This window comes from Plutella xylostella, chromosome 9 (assembly GCF_932276165.1).
Source record: "Plutella xylostella chromosome 9, ilPluXylo3.1, whole genome shotgun sequence".
In the NCBI taxonomy this organism is placed as follows: Eukaryota; Metazoa; Arthropoda; class Insecta; order Lepidoptera; family Plutellidae; genus Plutella; species Plutella xylostella.
In genome coordinates, this window is record NC_063989.1 from 2135197 (window position 1) to 2152094 (window position 16898).

At 36.7% G+C, this 16898-nt stretch overlaps 1 protein-coding gene across 2 annotated transcripts in view; it reads right to left on the reverse strand.

Moving 5' to 3' along the window:
- The window catches only part of LOC105389135, a 74286-nt gene that overhangs the window by 30923 nt on the left and 26465 nt on the right, over nucleotides 1-16898 (reverse strand). Inside the window, exon 1 of one of the 2 annotated variants that reach the window (XM_038122063.2) lies at nucleotides 4675-4973. The exons of the other annotated variant lie outside the window; for it this stretch is intronic. Coding sequence (XP_037977991.2) covers nucleotides 4675-4725 — 51 coding nt within the window. The 5' untranslated portion in view covers nucleotides 4726-4973. Of the gene's footprint in view, nucleotides 1-4674; nucleotides 4974-16898 lie in introns of those variants that run through there. 2 annotated transcript variants of the gene reach the window in all.

The following is a 16898-nucleotide window of genomic DNA, read 5'->3' on the forward strand; positions in this document are numbered from 1 at the left end:
CTTCCAAGAATATACAACCTCACAGTCGCGTGGCTGGGACACCAGGTACTGTTATGTACCGTTTAATTTGTATGTACTACCGAGCTGGTATTGCCATCATTTCCTGAGCTATGATTGGATGCGTTCATTGGGTTAAATACATGTTTGTTCGACACATATCTGTGTTTGCTACGTAATGATTTAATTTAAGGATGTTAGCAACATTCTTCTTCTAAGGTTCATAATTAAATGTACTTTTAAAAATGTCGTCTTCCTCGTATTATTTAGTTACAGGGAAATTTATGAGTGCTAATTTTAAAGTTTGCCTTCCTAATAAGAAAATTTTTAATTCCAAAATATAAAATAAGAATCATAATGTATAGTATGTACAAATGCAAACATACAAAGTATGCTTTCATAGTTTAAAAGAAAGTTTTTTCATGTACTAATGTGTAACCAGCGCGTGACAAACATACACATTTCGCGTTAATGAGTACAATAGTAGCTAAAGAAGGCAGAGGATGAGGCAACTCTGTAAAGTTTATAAAATATCTGTCATACGTACTACACATCTCATTCGATTTCGTATATAAATAAATGACCATCAATGCAATTTTTTCATCTTAGCAGATATTCTATCTTCATAAATGCTATACTAGACTATAAAAAACCATACAAATAGAGAGATTCAAAGTTCCAACCGACAAAAACTAAAACGTGGCCAGTCCAAAACTTAACCCCTATTTACATACGAGTTCCCGAGTGTTGCCGCACGTGCACACTCACAGACCAACTTACACACAGAATCTACATTGTAAAACATTCTTTATAATGATAAACATAAGAGTTAGTAGGTGGAAAGAGGCTTTGACGGCGAATAACGGTCAGCAAGGCGCCGCAACTCTCCAGTTTGTGTGAAGACTTTGACTGACCACTTAGAACAACTTTTGAACAAAATCTTATCTTTGCTTTGTGTTTGTTGAGGCTTTTTCAACAGTTATTGCTTTTTTTGGAGGGGTTTTAGGGTTGTATTGGATACTTTACTGCTCCTAGAAGTGCCGTAAGAATATACAAAATATGATTATTTATTATTATTTTTTTTAAACCATTTTTATTTTGCTTCAGCGAATGCGTAGGTGATCAAATAAAATTGAAAGCAAATTGCAAATCTCAAAGCTACGTGTGATTTTAATTATGCTAACAAAAAACCGCTAAACAGAGTGGCGGGCAAATGAAATATAGCTTCATCATCATAATCTAACGAGTATAAAAAGAGAAATTACTCAGATCGCCAGGCTAAGTTAACCACACTGCAAAAACTGGGCTAGCACAACATGTAATACACTTTTTTACCCGCAAGAATTAATGTAATTTTTACCTTTTCAATCAGAACAAACTAGAGTGGATACTACACACGTTTTTAGTAAAAGGGGGGGCATTGGAGCATTACACGTATTGAATATTTAAGCAAAGATTCATGGTACAAAAACCCTCGATTTCATGGTTGCCGCACCGCGTGAGACTTGCGCCAAGTTAGTGGAAGATCATATTTTATTACACAAGTCTTGTTATTCATAATTGTGTGGATATGTTAATTGCATTGAGATTTCGTGGTCAAGGGTCAAGTTTCCGTTGAGTTAAACTTGGCATGTAGAAAATACTCAAATAGATTTGTTAAGTCGGAGAATGAATTCTGCATACGTAAGAAAGTGTTAAGTTATTTGCTCTGATGATTATGAACTATGCGATGTGATAACATGCAATGGTGATCTCTTCATATAGTAGCTGAAGAGTGACCGATGCTACATTTTATTCATAACAAACAGATATCAATGATATAATATGATAATACTACTACTAGGTATATAGGTCACGTAAGACTTCAAGATAATAAATCTCGCTGTATGTTTGTAGAGGTATGTATATATTTTCTTTACCTTCGTTGTCTATCAAAATGCCTGTAGCGAAAGTAAAAAGGAACCGGAAGCACATTTGAATTAAAACATAGACAACCGTTCCCCTACGGAAGTGACGACGTCAGAGGCAGTTCCATCCAAATTGATACACAATTAATGAATAAGGTGCATTTATAAATGATCAATGATGCTAAAAAGCCAAAAACAAAAGAAATGCTACTTTGAAAAATATTATGCATATTTAAAAAAAACGTGTTTTTCTGCTAGATCAGAATTTTTATGGATAGTCAAGATTCAAGGGAGTATTTTGCAAATATTATTTCGCTGATCGAAGAGTATGAAAACAAGTACCTTTACCTAATAATTCCTTTTAAAGGTCTACATAATTAGGGGTTTCAGTCGGCTAATAGTAGGTGTGATTCGAGAGGTAATGACATGGTTGCACATGCAACTGGTCAAGTGGTATAGTGATTTTCGTCCAAGGGTGTTGTATCCACTTCAGTAACCAGTAATTTACAAGATTTGCTACGACTATGAGTCATAGAGACGACTGTATGTATTTATTGCTATGCAAATACTGCATTTTCTATAAGTCAATTCACAGAAGAAGTATCCGAATTTCATAAACGCGGTTAAAATAATTATAATCCAATTTGAATTGCATGTAAATTTTGGAGCTTTTTAGATCGGAGTATCGAAGTTGTAAGAGTAATGACTAAATAAGACCCACTCGATACAAATTGTATAGTTAGCAACACACACAAGGATAATACGTTTGATATATTATAATGGCTGTGTTATTTTAGAGTTCCGTTATACGTGTAGAGAACCGGTTGATATGCTGACGTGTGCGTGCTTTGCCAAAACTAATAATGAGATTAGGGTTCAATAATGAAATGGTTTGCAAAAAATCGAGCCAAAATTAGATTACTCACGCGATAACATCCGTTCTAAAATTATGTTGTCGGTGTAGGTGATGTTCCGTTGTTAATGTATTTGTAGTAAATTTGACTATGTCTGGGGAAAGCTTACCTGTGCGATAAAGGTCTTTTTATCATAGATAGCATTTGCCCAGATATGGTGAAACAGACTACAAGTGAAATTTACAAACATATAAAGTGAAAAATACATGGCATTATCAATAATAATAACTACCTCTACATAAAGACCCGACTACTCTACTCTATAATTTGCCAAATAATAATTTGTTTCTCTCACAAAGCTAATGAGATTAAAATGATTTCACTAATGGGATACATCTTTTGGGTAAGTAAGTTTTTGATTGGTATAATAGATTGTTCTCGACGTTTAATTAAAAACCGTTTTATGGATGTTAACTTTTCTTAGTTAGCATTTTCGACTTGTAGGTGTAAAGTTTATAATATATACTTCTTGTGTTTTTTTTACAAATTTCAAAACTAAAAAAAACCAAAAACAAAAAATCAAGTGGGTCCACCATTTAAACTTTAAGAAAACGAATCGTTTACAATTTATGCATCATTAGTGCCCGCGCGCCGAAACGGTTGATAGTGGGAGGGTCAAATGGGGACTATTAAAAGGTACACATCCCTTTTCGTTTCCCCCCATTTCGAACAGAGTCTCTACACCAAAATAGGGAGAGCATCCATCCGTAGGATGGTCACCTACCTGTGCCTGGGACTTTAGCTGGGATTGTTTTGTTTTATACTTAAAGCTTTGTCCCTCAAGGGTATGTTTCGAAGATTTAAATTTAAGGTAACTTCTTAAAAAGGTTTTTTGTGAGTAAATTAACTACTTGTTATTGCTTTCCAGGTAAGTATCCGTTAACATTTAAGTAGATACTTCTTAAATTATTGGCGGGGCAATCCTGATAAATACCACGATTTGTTTTTAATAATAACAATATGGAAATACCTATGATCCCAAAAAAAATATGTAAAGTAAAAGAATTCAACGATGCAGGAGGTATATTAACTCGCAATCATATAGGTAGGTATGTGTTATGTTCCATGGGCCAAAAGGGAATCAGACCCGAAGAAAACACAACAACACTCGTATACAAAATCACAGCGTATAGTGATGTACAGCTATCTATCGTATACTACTTCTATCCTACTCTTACACACGGTTAAGAGCTACTTGATTTATAGCCTTCTCTTTCGAGAGCGCGTTGATGTCTTTTACTCCCTGTTTTGAGGTTGCACAGTATACGCAAATTTCAGATGAAAATTAAGTAAATTTTCCATCCCAAAACAATTATAATGTTTTGTTCGGATTCTTCTATCTACAAGCTACTATAGTTACTATATTTGGTCATTACAAAACTCAAGCAGATATTCTTAAATGACGAAAGAGTACGGGGGAATTACTGTGCGGGGCTCACATATACTATACAGGTTAGAGTTGTTTCGTTTAAATTAGAGGCTGTGAGGGAAGAGGGACGCGCGGGGCGCGGGGAGGGATCGAGATCGAGCCTCGCCTGGAACCGGCTCTGGTTACCCCCCGGCCATCGCAGCCTTGGAATACCAACATCATGCTTTTTTCAACACGAACATTTTCATCCAAAGGCTTTTGGGAGGGAAAAAACATATTTTTTGGAAATTTTCACGAGTTGTGCGTAGGTATAGGATGTTTGTTTTGAAAGGCTATGGGCGACTTAGTTACAAAAGTAAAATTTTCAGGAAAACTGTAGCGGTTATTTACCTAAACAACACAAATTAGGTAATTTTACGTCAAATAATAGTAAGTTTATGTCATACAATAGTAAAAATAATACATTTTCATATAAAAATAGGCTCACCTTAGCACTGTGGTACAGGGCACTGTTCCGATTCAGCTTGTTCTTAGTCATTTTGTCCGAAACCGTTCAAATATCACTTAAATCCACAAGTACACATCACAACAGTCATATGTCACTTTCATATTGTTAACAATCCATGTATGTCCATGAGAAAACATAGAAATTCACACGGGCCCCGTAGTACAGTGTTTACATCGAGAGATCGTACGTGGGAGTGGAAAGAAAAGAAGCGCGCGCGCTGGGCACAGCAGCGCTCCGTTCCATAGTGGTGAAAATGGGAACTAAATGAACCACTAGCGCCACGGCTTGCTGCGGCTACGGCGGGAAACTCGGGTGCTACGAATTCAACGCTCCGAGGCTTTCGTTGTTTTAGAGCAGCGGCCATTTTGTTTTCACGTGACGTCAGCACAGCGTCCCGTGGTCGTTGACTTGGGCTGCGTCTTCGGGAATGATAATTGTATAATCGCAGGGATAATAGAAGTAGTTGTATTGTATACTACGATTTATTCTGGCGTAGCATTCTCAAAGAATCAGGCGCTTGTTCGGTTCCGATAATTACGATCGTAAAAAACAAAAACGTAGGTTTTCTTAGAAAAACTAATAAAATCCATTTGTACTGAACAATGTACATAGCTTAGGTACCTACTACTAATTACAGACTTAGACCAAATGTTATAAATAAGTGTTATAACCATTTGCCTGTAAACAATCACTGTCATTCATTCTAGAACTACGTGGAAGTGGGCATAGCATAGACAGACACACATTATTCACAAAGCAAACTTAGCACACTCCTTTTTTCGAGGCACAGTCTTAAAAATAGGCCGCGACGTGCAATAAGGATATTTTCAAAAATAATAATAGCATTCATCTTACTACCTGCTCCGACCACTTTTTTTATCGAAGCAGGTGGACTGTACTTCGTACAAATAAATAAAAAAAACACCAACCCAAGGGGCGAGTCTGGATACTCTGGATTAAAAAACCTTCAAAATAGAAGCTATAAAATTCGTTTTATTTCATACCAGCATTTGATGAAATAGGAGTGTTATTGTTATAATGTGTTATGGTGCGATGAGTAATAGAATATTTTGAAAAGCACCATAAGTCTACCAGGTACATTTTGATGACGAATTCTATTAATATTATGAGCATGTCTCACTGACATTTTGATGCAGGCAATTTTATAATTTTAAACAAAACTTATTGTTTCAAAAACGAAATAAAATTATGATTATGACAGATACCTAGATAGGCGGGCTAATACCCTATTACCTCATAATGTACTAGATTTACTAGTCTAAGTGCAAAGGTTTCGTGTTTCCTTTGTCTCCAGCACACGTGCACGCGACAGAACTGGTTCAAGGGTCTAAGCACTAGATCTAGGCACTAGCTTCGTGTCTAGATCTATAGGTATTATAGACACTGTGTACTTCGAACACAGGTCCAGAAGTTAACGATTGTTCTAAGAACCATTGTTTCAGTATAGGTTTTCTGATAGAATACAGCCTCCCTCAATATTATTTCTTAAGTCATTCATCAAATCAATGGTTGCCTGGAAGTAATAGCTTTTAGCGATAAGGCCGCCTATGGTACGTTTGGTGAAATAAGTTATATTGTATGAATACGTGAAATGTTTGTTTCTTAAAGTTGTTACACAGGGTTCGAAAAAAGGGATGTTATGAATTTGACGTGAGTGTACTGTGTGTGTAAAAGTGTGTTTCTGCATAATATAATATCTTGATGAGGAGTATTGTTATTTTGAACACAAAGGGAGTATAATATAATTTAAATCCTTCTATTCTAATGTACAAGTTCTGTAACTACATAATTTCGTTAGCTTAACAAACATCACGGTATTTTATATGAAAAAGCGTAAAATATAATCCTATTTCAACCAGCCTCAAATTTAATCCTCTAGAAAATTAATCTAATTACTGGACGGTACTTAATCTAATCCTCTTGGGGGAAAAGAAATCACGTAAAAACTTCGGGATTAATAATATAATATATGTTGAGAATGTTACCAGAGCCAGGTACACTCTTACACTAAAGTGATTAAATATTGTGAAAGAGGTTCAGGACTTCTAAGAATACGAAAAGTTTTTGTTATCAGTTATGTACTGAAAATATCCGAGAAGCTTTTGTTTTTAAACCAGTATAAATTATAACATAATTACTTACTAGTGTTTATAACTATTATATCTTACTAATGGAAAATATTTTTTCATGCAAAATCGATTTTGTGATTTAATTTAACTTACTTTTAGCATAGACCAATAATTCTAACCCCCTTATTCATAGAGAAGTTACAATACGTTTTAACTAATAAACTGTTTTGTCCCTCTCCGACAAAGAACAATTTGTTTCTTGACAGAGAGGGACAAAACAGTTTATTAGTTAAAACGTATTGTAACTTTTCTATGAATAAGGGGGTAAGTCTATGCTTCTAGATAACAACTCTACTAGCGCACTGATAACCACTTGTCAACCGGCCAGTACTCAAACTAGTCGGTCAACTCTAACACTTATTTCATACCTGAGTAATTGCATGGCGGCAGTGGCCCAATTTCATTATTATACCTCTAGTTGGGCCATGTCCAACTCCATGGTACTAGATAACTTGTTATTTCGATACTATAATCTCGGTATTATCATTATCAATAACTGAGGTAGCATTTTAAAGAGAATTTCTTTTGGTATCTGGTATTTGGTTATTTATATTTTACATGTATGTAGTAAGGTAAGGTAGGCTTTTCATAGTGTTCTGCTATAACACTTATTGAGACAGGCAAATCCTACAGAGATATGCTAATGACGGCGACCTAGGCAAAACACTTGTGTACGTACATTATACAGTTTCATTATGCATCACTAAATTAAAACACTAACTGAGAGCTTCTCCATAACTATCACCTTGGAATAATAATGAAAATAAATTTGTTCTCATTCCTCAAACGCATTCTCTGTAATCATAATCACATTGCATTCATGCATGTAGGTACCCACTAGGTACATACATATAACCTTCAATTTAACGCAACATCAGAAGTCCCTGTAATTACGCGTCTCAACATAATTGTAATTAAAAGTTATTGGTGTTTAGAAAGCCAAAGCTATAGCCAGCTTTGAGGTGTCCATTAACACATAGCTTTAATTATACACTCGCCTGAATTTTATTTTAATAATGTTATGTATAATTGTTGCAAGTCATGATGACTGGTGCGCTTTAAGCTCGTAGCCAACAAACGAGAGTGTTTTTAATGAATTAAGTTCTACTTTATGAACTGTCCGTGGTATAGCTGTCGTCGAATTCATTTCTTGTCTATTAAACTTATTAGTTTTTCTAGTATTTAATCATGTTAATACAAGTTTTGGGCGTGATATTTTTATATAATATCTGATAAAAAGTAGGTATACATACATAAGTATACCAGTCGCGTAAAACTGGGACCAATTTCAAAGTGGTACCTACCTACCAAGATACTAATATTATGGCATTATTATTATTGGTCTGGTATTTCATTATCCGTGACATCAATACATCAGAGAAGTACAATACAATCCATCAATCAATCCAAACAGAAGGCTCTACAATGACCCTTATGGTCATTGGTATAAATTTCAATCAAAGCTCTTACATAATTAATCATCTTTAGTCAGACGCCATCAAAATCTGGAGTCCATTCAATACATTATTACAGAAAGGTTTATATTTTACGCTACCCCTTTTTGATCAATAAAAAGTTAATTTTTAACCCGGATGAGGGAACAAAAAAAGCAATAGAACTTTTTTTTATCTTTGAGGTAAGTCTACGAGTAGAGTGCTAGAGTGTTATGATATAAAATACTTTCTCAACCTTTGGTAAAAATATTGATTGGTAAGCTAGGTATAGTTAAATACATGGTAATTATGATGTGAAAACCATAATAATAATAATAGGTTTATAAAACATCAAATATTACTGTGCGTCAATAATTCATCATTCGTATGAATTTTAGTAATCCCTCATATATTTTTCCCGTATATTGTTCCAAATTAAAACAAGATGCCTCGCGTAGCTTAGAATAGTTTATTTTGACTAGCCATACGATACGATAGTATATACATTGACCAGCGAACAGTTAACTTTTATGGTTATTTCGTTCAAAGCCAACGTACTCCTTACTAAGCCTTTATCCTTTGAGAACCAGTTATTTTCTATCTTTATCCCTCACATAATTTGCATCTCTTATTCTCAATGCCAATGTCGACTCTAGCTGTAGTGAAATAAGAGTCTTATAGTAGAGTTTCGAAAAGCCTACGTCATCGTCACGAGTCTTAGTAAGTGTAAGTAGCTATCGTAAATAATAGTGATTTAAACAAGTTTTATTTATAAGGAAGTGATAAGTTGGTAACATTCGTGATAACAAAAATAAGCTAGATCGATAGGCACCCCAAAACCTCACAACAGAACCTTCATAAAGGAACTTACAGAACTGAAGGGCGATCACGAAAAACAGAGCTAACGTATAGAATCGAATGCGAGTGCGACAACTGTCAATTTGATAGGTAAAAAGTATTCGAAATTGCTGTCAAGTTGCCACTAGTCTCACTTGCATTCGATTCTATATTGTTCGTGATCGCCCTGCTGTAACTGTCAGAAATTTTAATGAGTTTTTGACCACCAAGTTCAGCATCTAGAAACTACTATACCAAAAGTTCTTATGAGAAATGAGAACTTTTGGTATAGTATTTTCTAGATGCTACGTAATACGCTAATATACTACGTAAAGAACACGAGTTCTTATAGTAAGAAGTATAGGAACGCCTGAGAAAGCGTGATGAGCAAAGGTTTACAAGACGTGTATCGCAAGATATTGCTGTTACTAGACTAGAAGGAAAGTTAAGAGTAAAATATTTATACACTCTAACTAAAGCAATGAAAAAGATAGGTACACCTGCCATTGCCGTCTCATATAATATAACACTGTAATTTTTTCATTGCTCGCAAATAAATAAGTGTATAAATCTTCTAAAATCATTCAACGACGTTCGTACCTACGAGTCCTGCGACTATTGCTATAAAAAATTAGGTTGATTTGGGTTATACACAGCTAACACAGCTGAAACTCTGCAAAGGTATCTATTCAAAGATTGGTTTATATGCCTTGTTGTTATAACATCATAAAAGTGAGAAGAGGTGCTTAAGCGAAAGTGTGAAGCGGGTAAAGTCATCGCCTCAAGAGTCATTCCCACGGAAAAACTTACGCAGAAACCACAAACTTTAAAAACCTTAGTAAAAATATCATCTTATTTTAGATTTTCATTAAATTGTTTTGCTAACTAAAACATAGACGAAAACGATATACATGCAAGTTACATATAAGTTAACTTGAATAAGATGAGAGGCGGTCGTCTAGAGATATTCAAATACCAAACGCTTAGAGTCGTTACTCGTTTCGGCAAGTTACAAAGAGAAACAACTTACATTAAATATGCACTAAACTGCACAATAAAGCATTACTAAAAACAGTTTTCCCATTCCAGAACCAGCTGGGATGTCTTTACCGATTTCAAACTGGTAAAATTTTGTCCGAAGACCGGGTTTTCTTGCACCATTACATGAATGATAGAGATCAAAACTAACACGCCAAGTTATTAGAGTCACAGATTATACAGACTATAGTACGTAGTAGAATAACTAGTATTTTTCAGCGCATTTAAATATCAAGTGTTAGCATACATAGGTAGATTAGACTAGACTAGACTTAGAGTAAGTAACAAACATATTTAAGCACTGAATAATATGTCCTGGTATTGAAGAGAACAAATACAGCATAGAGATAGACGTACTTATATACAGGGGCGTATTTACCCTAGGGCTAAAAGGGCTACAGCCCGGGGCGGCAGGCGGCGAAGGGCGGCCTAGGGGCGGCCGGTAGGCCGCCCTTGGATTTTATGTTGGAGGATTAAAAAGTACAGAACAATACTTTAGGACGTAAGCCTAGAACGGCCCTGAGCCATCTTTCCAAATGTTGATTTCATGTCTTAAGAAATATGATTTAAAGTATGAAAGCCGCCTTCGTTCTTTTCTGAACCGGTGCGCGGTGGAATAGTCTATTTTTTCCGCGGTAGGTATTTTCTTGAAGGAAATCTAAAGTATCTTTTTGCCTAACTCAGTCCCCCGCCCTGCACAAGTTTATGTCTAAACAGAGAGTCTAGACAGGAGAGTACACGCTCCATAGTCTGGGGGGCGGTACCACATTCGCATAGGTAGGTTGGTACCAACGGTATAGCCCCACTTGCAAAGATTGTCCTTGCAGCAGCCTACCTCTGCTCGCAACCGATTTGGAGTCTTCCAAATGTGCCAGGGGAGACTGATACCGGGAGCAAGTTTTTCCTCAAGAGGTAGGAAAGGATCCTGGGGCTGCTTTTCCTACCAGAGCCTTAGCCTTGCGTTTTTTGGGTTTTCATCCGTTAAGGACACCTCACTATTTAGAAACGCTTTGCGGCTCTTAAGCCGGGAAGTTGCGGCAGTATATGAGTAAAGTGTATGTCTGGAGTCGCATTCTTGTTTGCCTTTCTCAACAGAACATGCCACTTTTCGCCGTATGCTAGGGGGTGCTATTCCAGCCAGAGAGTATAGACCTTGTAGAGCGGTGTCGGTTTGAGGCATCCCGTTACTATACGAACTGTGTCGTTAAAAGCAAAATCTACTTCTCTAGCATGCGCGGACCTTGCCCATATCATCATCAGCCAATAATCATCCACTGCTGGACATAGGCCTCTCCCAAGGAGCACCACAACACTCGGTCCTCGGCCTTCCTCATCCAACCACTACCCGCCACCCGCCTAAGGTCGTCAGTCCAGCGGGCACGAGGGCGTCCCACGCTGCTTTTGCCTGTTCGTGGTCTCCACTCGAGAACTCGTCTACCCCAACGGTTATCGGTTCTTCGGCAGATATGGCCAGCCCACTACCACTTTAGCTTGCATATTTTGACAGCTATGTAGGTAACCTTTGTCCTCTGACGGATAACCTCATTTCTGATACGATCCATCAGAGAAACCCCAAGCATAGCTCTCTCCGACTCTCGCTGAGTGACTTTAAATCGGTGGACCAGTCCTACCTGACGGTAGTCGGTGTGTCCACGTCTCTGCACCATACGTCATCACTGGCAGGACGGACTGGTTGAAGACTTTTGTCTTATGGCTCTGAGGAATGGGAATCTTGACCATATGGGGCAGGCAAATTCGGCTGAGAAGCAGAATGCTAAGCTACTTGTTCGTAGAACTTGCGGAGAGGCGCCCCAGCTGGTAGAAAAAAACCGTCGCAGAAGTTTGTTTCGGGTGCTGATTTTCTTCTTGGTGTTTTGGCAGTGGGTTTTGTTACGTGAGGGATCTATCCAGGGTCACTCCGAGGCATTTTGGTGACGAACAGTGCTGGATTTTTTAAGTATGAATGGCCTTTGTTTTTTTTTTTGAACCGGTGGAATAGTCTATATTTTTCCGCCTCTGTATTTTTTAAGGAAATCTAAAGAAAAAAAAATTGCCTCACTCAGTCGCCAAAGTTTATTTCTAAACGTTCGAAAATGTACTCGTCTATTCAGAAAAATCTTTTTTTTTGTTCGGAAGATATCATTATCTATGCAAATCTATCACCACAATGTTTTTGTACATATGAAGGTCGATAGGTAATATGGTAATAGTACAGTCAGTGTATAGACACTGACTGCTCTTTTTGTTTTCTTTCATTCGTTGATGGGGCGGAAAACTACAGGAGCCCAGGGCGCGCAATCTTTAAATACGCCCCTGCTTATATACATATAACGTAGAAAAGGTAGTGATCCGTAATGGTTGAAACCATGTGATAAGTATCAATAGCACCAATAAAACCACAGGGGAGAAATCAAGTTGAGTCGATTATATCTTGTAAAATTATCACTTACCCGTGCCCTATGGGTCTCTACTTTCGACCCAATAAACCGACCATATTAAACTTAAACTTCTATTCACATGTGGAGTCCAAACTTCCGGTTCTTTTAACTTGGTCAGTTAGGTATTTGAGGTAAAATTTACGACGTCCAAAAGAACGGCGTTCAGTTAACAGGTCCACGCCCATCCAAACTTCTTTTAAATGGCTCATTTACATTTTATTATTGACTTCTATCGAACGACGTTTTCGATTATAGGCACCTATTCGTTTAAAACGGTTGCATTCTAGCATTTCTAGCGTCTATTTTATAACGTTAAGTATAGGGATTTACACATTCTATAATCAAAGATAGTTACGTGATTCTCTCAGAAATTCATCGTATGAACCTACGTTGATGAAGTAAATTGGCATTGTCAAAAACTCATGTTTCTATGTTAACTTTCGTCGACGACACTGTGATGAAGTTTTACAGAATCGCAAAGCTGATCTTACAGACATAAATAAATTAAAACCAGTTACCAATGATATACCTACTATTTTATAAGCAGGCAAGTATGTATTTTATACAAAAAAATAATGAGTGCGTGAGGGAATGCTCCATCTCACTTACAAGTAACAAGTAGGAAGTATGTACTTACATCTAAAATTGGAGGAATCATTGATCTCTGAGCCGAGAGAGAAACAGTTTTGTTTTTTTTTTTTCATCTAAATAGAGGTAACAACGGATAAGTGAGCGTGAAGGAATGCCGGACTAACTAGATATCAAATTAAATTGGGTTATAGTTAACCTTATCTTAGTAGCCGTAGTAGCACGGGGAAACGACCTATAAAAAACCACGCTTTATTTAGGGAAAGTATCTGCTGAAGAATATTCTTACAACTATATGTTTATTTACTTACATTATAAAATGTAAAACTTAATGATTTTCTATCAATCATGTCAGATTAGATGAAGTGTTATTAACGTTATGGCACTTAATAAATTAGTTACCATCACTGTGAGATGTTCTTGACATTATATCATATCCAATCCAATCCAATCCAACTAAGCATCAGACAAGCATCAACCTACCTACAATACATATTGTGTAGTACCAATGTATGAAAATTCGAATAAAAATTTATATTCGGCCAATTTAGTTACTATAGATGGCGATTTATCACAGCTATCAAAATTCAAATCACGATGACACCGGCTAGCATTTACGTTCGTAGTATTGTTCATCAACATTTACGTAAAAGCTGATGCTTTCGTAATAAACGACGGATGCCATCTAATCTCATGAAGTAGTTGCATAAAGTAAAGATACCACGAAATGTCCCTACTGTCGCGTCACAAATGGCCAATGATGATGACACTGATAAAATATTTAAATAATGGGATGGGAATTCAGTCTACTGCTACAAACAATACGGAATAGGAAATGTAAGTAAAGGTTATCAATACTTAAATAGGTAACATTTCCATGCAGTATTAAAGGGTATCAATTGTTACAATGCACACACAAAGGCACTGCCTTCTAAAGAAACCCAAGTTCAAGTTCCTGGGAAAAATCCTTTTATTGCAGAAAATCTCTCATGCCATAAACGTCAAATTAAACAAGCAGAACGGAGGAAATAAGAACGAAAGTTGCAAACAATACTTTTTACGAATAATATCACGTGTCGCGTGAGGTACCAGGAGCACAAAAAGTTAAAGAGATTCATAAAGAATAGAATATAGAACCTTTGAACCGCGACTGTTTATAATTTCTCACGGCGATCGAGGATCGTGTGTCCGAACAACTCTACCACAAGAAGACTTTCCGTAATTCTGTTGAATTTTTAACCTTAAATAGCTCAGGATAAAAGCTACATGAAACATGCCCCGTTTATTAAATCGTGGCGTGGGAGACGCCATCTCTGGAACGAACTAAAGAAGTTACATATAACAGACCAATATGGAGTGTTTATCGTTGTATGAGGAAACTTCATGTCCACAACATAGTATGTTTGAGTTTTCCGAACCATTTTAGAAGATACTGTGTTCAAACGGTACACGCTTTTTAGAGGGACAAATAGATTCTCGGTAGTCAGTTACTGTCGTTTTATTTATTTATTTATTTATTTATTTAAACACTTTATTGTATGTATACACAAATTACACAGTTTAAAGTAAAAGTTAACAAGTACAAGAAAGAACAATACAAGTATATATATACAAAGGCGGACTTATCGCCTAAACGCGATTTCTTCCAGTCAACCTTTATGGTGTGGAAATAAAAGTAAGCCTATAACTCTTAAAATTAAATAAAACTACTGTATACATAGAGACAATCAAGTGTAACCTAATCCAAATTTAAATAAACATATCTAACTATAACCTAACATATAAAGTTCTAAGCTAAAAATAAATAAATATAAATAACTATTATGTACCTACATATATTAACTATCATGTTTTATATTAATATAAATAGTAGTATACATATATAAATATACTATTACATATATAAATAAATAAATACATAAATAAAATAGAATAAAACAATTACCATCCCAAGGTCTTATAATAATGTAATTTAAGACTATTTTTAAATACATTAAGTGATGACGATAGCCGTACTTCCACTGGTAGCGAGTTCCACAGATTCACAGCTTTGACAGCAAAGGAGCCACTATAGGCCGCACTGGTATGTTGCGGTACACTCAGCATTTTATTTTCCTGTGATCGCAAAGCACGTCCGTGGGAAGACAAGTATGTGAACTTGCTTCGTAGGTACTGGGGAGCATTTGGATTATTAAGGGCATTATAAAGAAGACAAAGAATATGAGTATTCCTTCGAAGGCGAATCGGGAGCCACTTTAGTACAGCACGGTACTCAGAAATATGATCATATTTACGTAATCCGAAAATAAATCGGATACATAAATTCTGGAGACGTTCGAGTTTGTTAAGTAGCTCCTCTGTGAGGTCAAGATAGCTTACGTCTGCGTAATCGAGAATCGGGAGCAGTAGTGACTGTGCCAGCGTAATCTTAGTGTGATGAGGCAGGAAAAATTGCAAGCGCTTAAGGGAGTGACAGGATGCAAAGACTTTTTTACTAACTGCTTCTACTTGGGGTAGCCAGGTAAATGTGCTATCCATAATTACGCCCAGATTCTTAACTGATTTAACAAAAAGTATCTCAGTACCGTCATAGTACAGCTTGGTATCAAGGGACAAATAAGATCTATTCAGCAGCCTCGGACTTCCAATCATAATAGCTTGCGACTTGTTAGGATTGAGTAGAAGTCCAAACTTCTTTACCCATTTAGATATTATGTCCAGGTTTTGATTGATGACATCAATTGCCGAATTAATGTCTTCCGGAAGAGCACTAGTGTAGATCTGGAGATCGTCTGCATAGAGGTGGTAGAGAGAAGTAAGTTGTTTAGCTAAGATATTAATAAATAGTGAAAAGAGTAAAGGAGATAGCACGCCGCCTTGCGGGACGCCCGCTAGTACCGGACACCAGGCAGAGCTCTCTGCGTCGGTGCGAACGCACTGCTGGCGTCCCTTAAGGTAAGATTCGAACCAAGTGGTGACTGTCGGAGATACGTTAAGAGATCGTAAAATTCCAAGGAGTATGTCAAGATCAACCGTGTTAAAAGCATTACTGAAATCTAACAGGGTAAGCACAGTTACTTGGTGATTTTCCATATTTAGACGGATATCATCGGTGACCTTTATGAGCGCGGTGACGGTGCTATGGCCGGTACGAAACCCAGACTGAAATTCGTTAAGGAGATGGTGAGTGGATAGGAAGTTGGAAAATTGTTCGAATACAAGGCGTTCAAGGACTTTTGACAGGAAAGGTAGGATTGAAATGGGGCGAAATTGGGATAATGTGGTTGGGTTGGGAACTTTTGGAAGAGGGACAATAAAAGCATTCTTCCACATGCTAGGAAAGGAACATGAGATTAAGGAAAGGTTCATAATATTAGTTATATGTGGTAAAATTATTTCGAGAATGGGTTTAATCATCAGGATACTAATATTATCAGTTCCCGTTGCCTTGCTAGTAATATGGGAAACACATCTCTTAACGTCACGACCAGAGACCAATTTGAAAGTGAATGGAGGGCAATCAATGGACGGTGTAGAAGCAAGATTGCACAGAGCCTCAGCCTTGTTTTGATCATTAATAGTCAAAGGTGGGGTAGAGAAATGCTTATTGAGTGCATCGAGGTCTGTATCAACATTAGAGTTTGTCTGAGATTTTCCTATGCCCAGTGTTCTAAGAAACGACCATAACTGCGAGGTATCACAGTTGTCAATGGAAGTAT